Raw genomic sequence first — 12,312 nt, 5'->3', positions numbered from 1 at the left:
TGAAGCCCGTGTACCTAGAGCCCGTGCTCCGCAATGAAGAGAAGCCACCGCAATGAGAAGCCCACGCACCGCAACGAAGAGTAGCCCCTGCTCACTGCAACTAGAGAAAGCCCGTGCACAGCAACGAAGACCCAACGCAGCCAAAAATAAATACATAAATACATAAATTCATAAATAAATACATAAATAAATAAAAAATTTTTAAAATACTGTCTTTGTTAAAAATAAATAAATGATAAATAAAAAAGAGTTGGGGGAGAGGGAGGGATGAATAGGTAGAGCACAGAGAATTTTTTAGAGCAGTGAATCTATTCTGTCTGATGTTATAATAGTGGATATATATCATTATAAATTTGTCCAAACCCACAGAAGGTACACCACCAAGAGTGAACCCTAAGGTAAACTGTAGACTTGGGGTGATAATGATGTATCAATGTAGGTCCATCAATTGTAACAAATGTACCACCCTGGCAGGGGCAGGTGTTAATAATGGAAGGGAGACTTTGTGGGGGGGGGGCAGGAGGTATATAGGAAATCCTGTACCTTCCTCTCAATTATGCTGTGAACATAAAACTGCTCTAGAAAATAGTCTATTAAAAAAAAATGGTTAATATCTCACCAGGACTTATATTGAGAATGTGATAAAAAAAAACAACAGGGCACTCAGCTGACTAAGGACATGAAATAGATACCAGCGTTCTGCATTCTTGAAATAGGAACACCAGTGAACTTTTCAGACATTTTCATGCTGGGTTTCTGTATCCCGTTCTTAGCACCTCAGCTCTACTCTATGCTAGTCACTGGGCTGCCTGATACCCTTTCACCGTTTCCCCATTCTGTCAGCACACCTAAGCTCCCTGCCCCAACAGAACATTTTCCTGGGGACTTTCCCCCATCACCACACATACCCAGTAATCCATTGGCAGATCACAGAAGAATGAAATATACTTGTGGTGATAACCGAAAGGGGCAATAGTACCGGATAGGTAAATGAGAGAGAAACCCACAAAACTAGTTTCAGAATTTGGAACATGAAACCTCAGGAGAGTACGAGTTGGCTTAACATACACTGAATAGCAATACGCTCTCTCCATATTCAGGTAGAAAACACAGAAGATTGTTTTGTTCCACTTGGGAGAAGTTGAGTCCTTGAGGACTGGGCTGGCCCTGCAAATGTTTCTGAAAAACCCAGAGGAAATCATAACGAACCATTTTATCCTCAGATAAATTGAAGGAGAGTTAATTGGGCAAAGGATAGCCTAGCTGCAGTTTGCTAGGGAGGACATGACATTCTTCACCTGGAGGAGGGTGATCAGATACCCCGGTCCAATGCGGGAATACTGAGAACTCATGCTGCAGTTATCTAGTGCTCAGAAGCATCAGGTGGGAACTAAAGGGGAGGGTTATTCTAGCAGGTCTGGATTACCCTGTCCTGTAGCAACCGCAGAGAGTGGGGGGAATTTGGAGGGGGGTCTGGTGTGTCCTCGGGGTAGCAGTTTTCCAACTATTGATTTATGGTTTTCCTTGATAGACTTTAGGACTGCCCTACCCTTCCTGTAGATGAGAAAGCAGACCCCTCTGGAACAGACCCCAATACTGGAAATAAATGTACATTAATAGGAAGTTGGCCAAATAAAGTATGGTGCTCCTAAATAAACTATTAAAAAGGAAAAGGTAGATGCTTATTTAAGGACATGAAAAACTATTTATTATTAAATATTATTATTTACAGAAAATGAAATGTTTTAAAATTTTTTATATTAAAAATTAATTTTATAGAGGTCTAAAAATATGTGAAAGTATATACAGCAAAGTATTAATAATGGTGGCCCATCCAGGGTGAAATTATGGGAAGGTGTTCATTCTCTTTCTCTGTCTCTCTCTCTCTGAGATAATTGAGATAATGGAATAGATATAGATATATAGACATAGACATAGATATAGATATAGATATAGATATAGATATAGATATAGATATAGCTATATCTTTGCCCCAGTTCCTGGCACAGAGCTCCTAGAACCCTTTTAAATTCCTAAGTGATAAGATCACTAGGAGCATCTTTTGTTCTAACGAGAGGACTCTGGGTGGGCTCCTGGATGACTCCGGGATGGGGTCTGGTCAGCAGAAAAGCCAAGCCATCATTAGAAGCCTGGAATTTTCAGCCCACCTCACCCTTCTCTAGAGAGGGGAGAGGGGCTGAAAATGAGGTTAATAATTGATCATGCCTACTTGTGGGAGCTTCCATAAACTCCCAAAGTAGGGGGTTCAGAGATCTTCCAGGGGGACAAACACACCCACACTGGAAAGGTGATGCACCCCAACTCCACTGGGACCGAAGCTCCTGTGCCCAGGACCCTCGAAGATCTCACCCTATATTTCTCTTTACCTGGGTGTTCATCTGTATCCTTTGTCATATCCTTTACTAACCTGGTAAGTGTGTTTCCATGAGTTCTGTGAGCCACATTAGCAACTTAATTGAACTTGAGGAGGGGTCCTGGGAACCTCTGATTTGTAGCCAAGTTGGACGGAAGTTATGGGTAACCCGGGGACCTACTACTTGGGACTGGCATCTGAAGGGGGGTTGGGGGCAGTCTTGCGGAACTGAGCCCTTAACCTGTGGGATCTGACACTATCTCCAGGTAGATAGTGTTAGAATTAAGTTTAATTGTAGGACACCCAGCTGGTGTCACAGAGAATTGCTTGTTGTGGGGAAACTACCCCCTCTCCTCCATTTGGTGACCAGAAGTGTCAGAAGTGACGTGTTGTGTGTAATAGTGTCACCGAACGAAACTTGGGTCTGCTTGACCCGTGCAGTAAAGCCAATCTACTGATGCCCGGTTGTGGTGAAGGGGAGTGCAGCGTTTATTGCAGGGCGCCAAGCAAGGAGTCCAGGTGGCTAGTGCTCAAAAAACCTGAACTCCCCGAAGACTTTTGGGAAAAGGTTTTTAAAGACAGTGTGAGGCAGGGGGTGTTCTGGGGTGTGTGGTCAGCTAGTGGACAGTCTTCTGATTGGTTGGGGATGAGATAATTGGGAGTCAACAACATCAACCTTCTGGTCCCAACTGGTCTGGGGTCTACGTGCTTGTGGGCAGTGTAAGGTTAACTTCTTCCACCCGGTGGGGGTCTTAGTATCTGCAAAACAGTTCAAAGAATTTGGCTCAGAATACTACCTATAGCCCTTGAGGAGGAGCTAAAAGTCCTCAACTTTGTTTAATGGCTAAACTGTTATTGTTTTGTCACGCTTGACTGTTTCCCTTTCTTTCTGCATTTTCTCACGTTGCTGATTAAATTCACTCTTTGGAACTCGAGGAAGGCCTAGGGGGCTAAAGGTTTTCTACAGACAAAACAGGCAGAGGACGCTGGGGGTGGCAGGGGTGCAGGGTGTCTGTTCTGGGAAGGCCGCATAGGGTCTTGCTGGGTTACAAAGGTAAGGAGCAACACAGAAGGGGGAAATGGCTTTCCCCCTCTACAGGAGGAAGAAAGGCTAGGACTGGGTTTTTTCTTTTTTTGATGTGGACCATCCTCCGAGTCTCTACTGAATTTGCCACAATGCTGCCTCTGCTCTATGTCTTGGTTTTTTGGCCACGAGGCATGCGGGATCTCAGCTCCCCGACCAGGGATCAAACCCGCAACCCCTGCTTTGGAAGGCCAAGTCCCAACCACTGGACCGCCAGGGAAGTCCCTGGGTTTTTTCTTAATTCACTCCTTTTTTCAGACAGTGATCATGTACTATCAGAAAAACCAATAAAGTTATTTTTATTAGAAAAGAAAAAATATGTGCAAAGTACACAGAAAAGCCTTACTGTGGTTATTTCCTTTTCATCAGCCTTCCTTCGTGCCCATCTTCCTGATGTCACATGGGTCCTCAACTCTGCTGGCACATAAGTAGAACTACCCGGGAAGCTTTTTGAAATGCTACCGCCTGAATCCCAGCCCAGAACAATCATGCCTGGATCTCTGGATGGAGGTAGGGCTGGGCCTGTAGAGTCTTTTTTTTTTTTTTTTTTTTTAATAATTTAGCCTTTTCAAAGAAGTTTTCTGTTGTAGCCTTTCTTTTTTTCTTTTAAATTATTTATTTACTTATTTATGGCTGTGCTGGGTCTTCGCCTCCGTGCGAGGGCTTTCTCCAGCTGTGGCAAGTGGGGGCCACTCTTCATCGCGGTGCGCGGGCCTCTCACTATCGCAGCCTCTCCCGTTGCGGAGCACAGGCTCCAGACGCGCAGGCTCAGCAATTGTGGCTCACGGGCCTAGCTGCTCCGCAGCATGTGGGATCCTCCCAGACCAGGGCTCGAACCCGTGTCCCCTGCATTGGCAGGCAGATTCCCAACCACTGCGCCACCAGGGAAGCCCTGTAGAGTCTTTTTAAAGCTCCCAGATGATTGATTCTAAGGTGTAGCAGGGATTGCAAACCTCTGATTGTAATTTCAAGGGAATTAAACATGAACAGGTCAAAATGGCACACTATATCACTAATTACGTTCGGCCTCAATAACTGTTTCTAACTGATCCTGGTGTGGAGGCTGTTGGTCACGGAGAAGCGAATTAGGAGAAGACGTGTGCAGGATCACAGGAAATTTTTCAGGGTGAGGTGATATAATAGGGCACAAAGAGCCCTCCCTTTGGAATCAGACTTGGGTTGAATCTTGTCACTTGGCCAGTTTAGCTTGGACAAGTTGCAATTGATGTGAGCCTCAGTTTCCCCATCTGTAGAATGGGAATGATAAACCTACCCTGTAGGGTCATTGTGGGGATCCCAGATAATATGTGTTAAATGCCTGGTACTCGATAGGTGAGTGGCAACTCTGTTAATTAGTGATAGCAAAGACCTTACTTTGAAGAACATATTCTAAAGAATGGGGACAAAGACGTGTGCCTAAGATGGCCTGCTTAGGCCCAGAACTACTCAATCGTCTTTGCAGGAAAGAATCCTAGGACTCAGGTCGAAAGTCCTGGAGCTGGGCAAGAAGGAACCCTGCAACCAGGGGCCGGAGGAGGCAGCAGAGAGAGAGGGGCTGCCCGGCCTGCCTGTCTCCTGGACGGGCCAAGGCTGTTGCGAACCTTCTGTGGTTATAAAGCCTCACCAAGGGGAAGAGGCCCCCTGGCCCTAGGGGAAAAGCACTACAAGGGACAGCGGCTCTGTGCTTGCAGCAGAGGGGGAAAGCAGGCCGGGACTCTGCAAATAGAGGAGAGAAAAAGGAGGACCCTTATCCTCCTTTGCCGCTTGCACCTGGGATGTAGGTGTTTTTTCCACTCGGCCTCCGTCAGACCATTCCTGGAGCTCTTCTACCTCAAATTCCTCCTTCAACCACTGCTGCAACACGAGACTTCCCCTGAAAAGCAGTCTTGGAGCACTGGAATGCACCCCATGTCAAACACCAATGAGGTGCACTCACATAATAGTGATTCCTTGTGGGGCTCAGCACTTTGCAGTTTACCCCGAGCATTTTGGGGTCTGTTTAAACTTCACAGAAATCCTTCGAAGTGGGTGGAGCAGGATACCCAATTTACAAAAGAAAAAACTGCAAACTGGCTCAAGGATGAAGAGCCAGAGACAGTGACTGAACTAGGACCCAAATCCTGATAGGACCCCAAGGCCGGTGGGCGCTTTTTCAATATTATCAATGGCGACTACCATTTTTGGATCACATTCTCTGTGCAAGGAAGACCCTGTCTAAAATGATTTAATCAATATATGAGCGATTGTTTATAAACTAATCTGTTTATAATTGTGTAAATTGATTTAATCCACTTCCTTCGCTCACAGGTCTAAGCAGGAGGAATGATTAGTCCCACTTTAAAGATGTGGAAAGCGAGGCTCGAGAAGTGAAATGAGTTGTCCAGGGTTGCAAAACCTGCTGGTAGCAGAGCTGGGGCTTGTTCTCAGGGCTGCTCACTTTCCTTTTAGTTTCCTTCTTCTTTCCATAGCTGATGTTTGCAGCTGCAAAGTGGTGCTCTAGTTGCTTATGTGCCTTAGATGATACTGCCTAACTTCTTGGAACCCATTTACTTCTGTGTAAAAGCATAGGCTTATGAGAGTTACCTAAAATGATTTATGCAAAGCACATTGTAGGTATAGATAAACGGTAGTTATTGCAATAACGAGGCAGCTTGTGGCTAGTGGTCAGACTGATTGGGTTCAAATCCCAGCTTTGCCACTTTGTACCTGTATGATTTTAGGCAAGTTATTTGACTTCTCTGTACCTCAGTTTCCTCATCTGTAGAGTGGGGGTAACACATAAGGTCATTGTGAGGAGTAAGTAAAACAACCCTGGTGAAGTTTGCCCATCATAAATACTTAATAAATACTAGTGATTATGTTCTCCTTGTACCCTATTCAGTAATTCACTTTGCCCCCCATTTCCTCTTACCGTATTCTGCTTTGCCCCAATAATATTTATCACCTTCTAAGACAATGAATAATGCAATTAGCTACTCCTACTCTCTTTTACTATACTCTATTTTTATTCCCAAACATTACCTATCACCTTCTACAGTGCTAAATTATTTACTTATTTAGCATTTTTACTGCTTATTGTGTGTCTTCCTGCAGGGCAGGGATTTTGTCCTTTTTTCTTCAGAGGGAACCCCAGCACCTCGAACAGTCCCTGGCACATAGTAGCTGCTCAATAAATATTAGCCCTTAAAAATCACAGTCTAGGGACTTCCCTGGTGGCTCAGTGGTTAAGAATCCGCCCGCCAATGTAGGGGACATGGATTCGAGCCCTGGTCCGGGAAGATCCCACATGCTGTGGAGCAACTAAGCCCGTGAGCCACAACTACTGAGCCAGCTGGCCTAGAGCCCATGCTCTGCATCAAGAGAAGCCACCCCAGTGAGAAGCCCATGCACTGCAATGAAGAGTAGCCCCTGATTGTAGCAGCTAGAGAAAGCCCGCGTGCAGCAACGAAGACCCAATGCAGCCAAAAAAATAAATAAATAAATAAAATTTATATAAAAAAAATCACAGTCTATCCTGACTACCCTATTTAATACAGTCCTCCCCCTGCTCGCTCTGAACTCCTCATTCCTGTTTTTCTTACTTCCCCCATCCCCTGCCATAGCATTTTCACCTTTTAGCAATTCATGTAACTTACCTATTCAATACTGTTATTATTTGTTGCTCGTTTCCTCCCCCACTCCCACCCCCGCCTAGATTGTAAGTCCCATGAAAACAAGGACTTTGGTAAGTTTTCTCCACTTATGCATCTCCAGCACCTGGAACATTGCCCCACATATAGCAGGTAATTAATAGACTAGCTCTTGGAGGAATCGTATGTGGCAGAGGGCCAAAAGCCCTGGAGGTGGAGTCAGAAGGTCTCTTGGGACTGCCGCTGAATTCCCGTGTGGCCTTGCACGTGTTCCCTCGCTCCTCTGGGCCTGTTTCCCCTCCCGGCGGCTCTGACCCTCTTGGTTTCGAAGCCGCTGGTCCAGCCGGCCGGGAGGCGTCGCGATCCCGGTGGCCGCTGGGGGGCAGTCGAGCCCAAGCCCAGCCCCGCCCACTTCCCGGGCGGCACGCGCTGGGTGGGCCCACCGGCCAGCCGGTAAAGAAGCAGAGTCCTGGCGCGTAGGACTCAGTTGTCCGCGCCGCCTGCCCGCCGGCCCTCGGAGCCCGGCCATGTCCTGCTACATCTACCAGCTGCCCTCCTGGGTGCTGGACGACCTGTGCCGCAACATGGACGCGCTGAGCGAGTGGGACTGGATGCAGTTCGGTGAGTGGGCACCCCTGCGACCCCGCTAAACCCCCTCCCCGCCTGTTTACGCGGGTCCTGATTCTAGGGGCTCTCTGTGCTGCCATCCTGGACCCGGGCCTCGCTGTGTACCCTCGGGCAGGCGCTGCCCCCTCTCTGTGGTCATTTGGAAGGTGTTAGGTGATCTCGGAGGATTTCTGCTGTTACTCAGTCTGTCGCTAAGTAATGACTGGCTCGACTTCGCTGTTACAGTAAAGCCGAAAATGATCGCTCTTAGCGGTGATTAGTGCTTACTGTGTGCCCGGCCCTGATGTAAGCACCTGACACCGATTATCTCATTTAATTCCCACGACGGCCTGTAAAGTGCCTATTTCTCTTACCCCATCTTACAGACGACGAAACGGCTTTAAAGGTAGAGTTACTTTGGGGGGCCAGGGTATGGCGTTGCTAAGTGGCGTACTGGGCTCTGAACCCCGGCGGCTGGCCCCGCCAGGACATCGTAACTCCTTGGTGTATTTTGTTTGTTTGTGCCTGGTGATTGGCTGAGGGCTTGGCATCCTGGGGGAGGCTGCGTGTGTGGTCCTCAGGCGCCTTCCAGGCTCCACCACACCCAGCTGGTGACTTTGGGCAAGTTGCTTAACCTCTCTGAGTCTCAGCTTCTTAATCTGTAAACTGGAGGTGGTTATGAGGAATGAAATTGTATAAAAAGCACTTGACACCTATGTGTCAGAGGTTCTTGTAAGTATTAAGGAAGTGTTAACAATTATTCTCAGGTTCATGTTTTAAGTCAATGTGACTGGTGCCACTTTATTTTTAAAGTAATATCTATATTTTCTTTAAAATTGAGATTATGCTATATACCATTCATACAAAGGGAATATAATATTTATGTACAGTGGAAAGAATAATAATAAAATGAACATGTATGTTTTTATCCATCCAGTTTGAGGAAGTAATATATATTTTAACCTAGTAGTTCTCAACCAGGGGCGACGTTGCCCCCTTAGGGAACATTTGCCGATGTCTGGAGACATTTTTTTTTTTTTTTTAATAAAATATCACCTTATACTTTTTTTTTAAATTTTTATATATATATTTTTGGCTGTGTTGGGTCTTCGTTTCTGTGCAAGGGCTTTCTCTAGTTGCGGCAAGCGGGGGCCACTCTTCATCACGGTGCGCGGGCCTCTCACTGTCGCGGCCTCTCTTTGTTGCGGAGCACAAGCTCCAGATGCGCAGGCTCAGTGGTTGTGGCTCACGGGCCCACTTGCTCCGCGGCATGTGGGATCTTCCCAGACCAGGGCTCGAACCCGTGTCCCCTGCATTGGCAGGCAGATTCTCAACCACTGCGCCACCAGGGAAGCCCCTGGAGACATTTTTGGTTGTCGTAACTTGGGGGATGTAGTGAGTAGAAGCCAGGGATGCTGCCAAACGTCCTACAATGCACAGAACAGCCCCCTCCACAAAGAATTATCCAGCCTAAAGTGTCAGTAGTGCTGAGGTTCAGAAATCCTGTTTTAAACCAGTCACAAAAATAATACACTTATTGCAAAATACTGTGGGAAATAAAGAGTAGCTCAAACTCCACCACTCAGGGATACCATTCTTTTTTTTTTTTTAATTTGGAGGGAGTATTTTTTTTTTAAATTTATTTATTTATTTATTTATTTTTGGCTATGTTGGGTCTTTGTTGCTGCGCGCGGGCTTTCTCTAGTTGCGGCGAGCAGGGGCTACTCTTAGTTGCGGTGCGCGGGCTTCTCATTGCGGAGGCTTCTCTTGTTGCGGAGCATGGGCTGTAGGTGCGCGGGCTTCCGTAGTTGTGGGACGTGGGCTCAGTAGTTGTGGCTTGCGGGCTCTAGAGCTCAGGCTCAGTAGTTGTGGTGCACGGGCTTAGTTGCTCCGTGGCATGTGGGATCTTCCCGGGCCAGGGCTCGAACCTGTGTCCCTTGCATTGGTAGGCAGATTCTTAACCACTGTGCCACCAGGGAAGCCCAAGGATACCTTTTTTTTTTTTTTTTTTTCCACATCTTTATTGGAGTATAAATGCTTTACAATGTTGTGTTAGTTTCTGCTGTACAAGAAAGTGAATCAGCTCTATGTGTATATATATCCCCATAAGGGATACCATTCTTACCATTTGGATGCCAATAGTAATAATAACAACAGCAGCCGCTAACGTATATTGGCTTCTCACTATGTGCCAGCAGAGTGCTGGGTGTCTTATGCTTTCTAGTCTTTTTTACTCACCATATTTATTTATGTATATACGTTTTCCAAAAATCGTATCATTTTGTACATTCTACTAGCCTGCTTTTTTCACTTAAACTATATCACAATGATTTTTTCTTGCCAAGCAATATTCTTTAGCAACATGGATTTAGGCTTTTACTTTCAGTGTGTATTTTTATTAACTTTTTTGTGGAAAAAAATAACAGATGTACTAGGTTAAATGGTGTAAATCACGCCCCTGGGACAGAGGGGAAAGTAAATATCTTTCCCCTCCCTGCTCCTCGGCCTCCCCACAGAGGCTGTCCCTGGTAACAAGTCAGGGCACCTCTGAGAATGTCTGTCACCATCTGATTTTCTAGACTGCACTGTGTCCCTTTGCTCAGATGATCTGTGATTTAACTACTTCGACTGTTTCCTGGGCAGTGGACAAACACTTTGTGTAAGAGACTCTCTGTAGTGTTTTCCATGTTGGCCTCAATTGTGAAGGCCACAACAACTTCTGTTTCTAGGATATTGTTGCTATTTTAGAAGGCACACCTATGGCTTTCTTTTTTTTTTTTTTACTAAAATTTAAAAAATTAAAGTATAGTTGATTTACAATGTTGTATTAATTTCTGCTGTACAGCAAAGTGATTCAGTTATACATATATATATATATATATATATACACACACACATTCTTTTTAAAAATTCTTTTCCATTATGGTTTATCACAGGATATTGAATATAGTTCCCTGTGCTATACAGTAGGACCTTGTTGTTTATCCATTCTGTCAATATATATATTAGTTTGAATCTGCTAATCCCAAACTCCCAATCCATCCCTCCCCCACACCCTTGGCAACCACTAGTCTGTTCTCTGTTTATGACTTTCTTTAAAAAACAGCTTGATTAAGGTATAATTCACCTACCATGCAATTCACCCATTTAAAGTGTACAATTCAGTGGCATCTAGTATATGCAGAGTTGTGCATCCGTCTCCAAATCAATCTTAGAACATTTTCATTACCCCAGAAAGAAGCCCTGTACCCCTCAGCTGTCTCCCCCAGCACTCTCACACACATCGTCCATTTCCCCCCAGCTTTAGGCATTGTCTATTCTGGACATTTCATATAAATGGAATAAATCATACAATATGTAGTCCTTTGTGACTGACTTATTTAGCATGTTTCCAAGGTTCATCCATGTAATAGCGTGTATCAGTGCTTAATTTCTTATTTTTTTAATATTTATTTATTATTTATTTTATTTATTTTTTGGCTGCGTTGGGTCTTAGTTGTGGCACGTGGGATCTTTCCTTGCGGCACACGGGCTTCTCTCTAGCTGTGGTGTGTGGGGTTTTCTCTTCTCTAGTTGTGGCGCGCAGGCTCCAGGGCACATGGGCTGTGTAGTTTTGCGGCAAGCAGGCTCTCTAGTTGAGGCGCGTGAGCTCAGTAGTTGTGGTGCACCGGCTTAGTTGCCCGGAGGCACGTGGGAATCTTAGTTCTCTGACCAGGGGTCGAACCTGCGTCCCCTGCATTGCAAGGCAGATTCTTTCCCACTGGACCACCAGGAAAGTCCCAATTTCTTTTTATTTATTCCTGAATAACATTCCATCGTATGGATGTACTGCATTTTATTTATTCTTCTGTCAGTTGATGGACATTTGGGTTCTTTCCACTTTTTGGCTATTATGGATAACGCTCCTGTGTACAATTTGTGTACGTCTTTGTGTGCCTTTATGTTTTCATTTCCCTTGGGTTGATACCTAGGAGGGGAGTTACTGAGTCATAGGGTAACTCTATGTTTAACATTTTGAGGAAGTGTCAGACTGTTTTTGCAAATGCGAGTACCATTTTACATTCCCACCAGCAATGTGTGAGGGTCCCAATTTCTCCACGTCCCCTCCCCCCAACACTTGTCATCGTCTGTCTTTCTGAGTTTGTAGCCATCTGAGCAGGTGAGAAGTGGTTTCTTGCTGTGTTTATCTATTTATCTATTTATTTATTTAGGTTGCATCGGGTCTTAGATGCAGGCACACAGGTTCTTCGTTGAGGCAAGCAGGATCTTTTCGTTGTGGCGTGCGGGGTCTTCGCTGTGGCACTCGGGCTTCTCTCTAGTTGTGGCATGCAGGTTTTCTCTCTCTAGTTGTGGCGCACAGGCTGCAGGGCATGTGGGCTCTGTAGTTGTGGCATGCGGGCTTAGCTGCCCCGCGGCATGTGGGATCTTAGTTCCCTGACCAGGGATCAAACCTGTGTCCCCTGCATTGGAAGGCGGATTCTTTACCACTGGACCACCAGGGAAGTGCCTCTTGCTCTGGTTTTGCTTAGCATTTCTGTAATGACTAATGATGTTGGGCGTCTCTTCATGTGCATTTGTACATCCTCTGAGAATACGTCTGACTCCTTAGGGCTTGGAGA

General features: G+C 45.6%; 1 protein-coding gene across 1 annotated transcript in view; it reads left to right on the top strand.

Annotated features, from left to right (window-relative positions):
* The first annotated feature begins 7,561 nt into the window (after nt 1–7,561).
* The window catches only part of IRAK2 (interleukin 1 receptor associated kinase 2), a 60,751-nt gene continuing 56,000 nt past the window's right edge, over nt 7,562–12,312 (top strand). Inside the window, exon 1 of the mRNA XM_007192563.2 lies at nt 7,562–7,708. Within this exon, the coding sequence (XP_007192625.2) occupies nt 7,615–7,708 (94 nt within the window). The 5' untranslated portion in view covers nt 7,562–7,614. The remainder of the gene's footprint in view (nt 7,709–12,312) is intronic.

Source organism: Balaenoptera acutorostrata, chromosome 10, assembly GCF_949987535.1.
Source record: "Balaenoptera acutorostrata chromosome 10, mBalAcu1.1, whole genome shotgun sequence".
NCBI classification, from domain to species: Eukaryota; Metazoa; Chordata; class Mammalia; order Artiodactyla; family Balaenopteridae; genus Balaenoptera; species Balaenoptera acutorostrata.
Note: the sequence above shows the minus strand (reverse complement) of the source record. Positions and strands in the feature narration are given on the sequence as shown.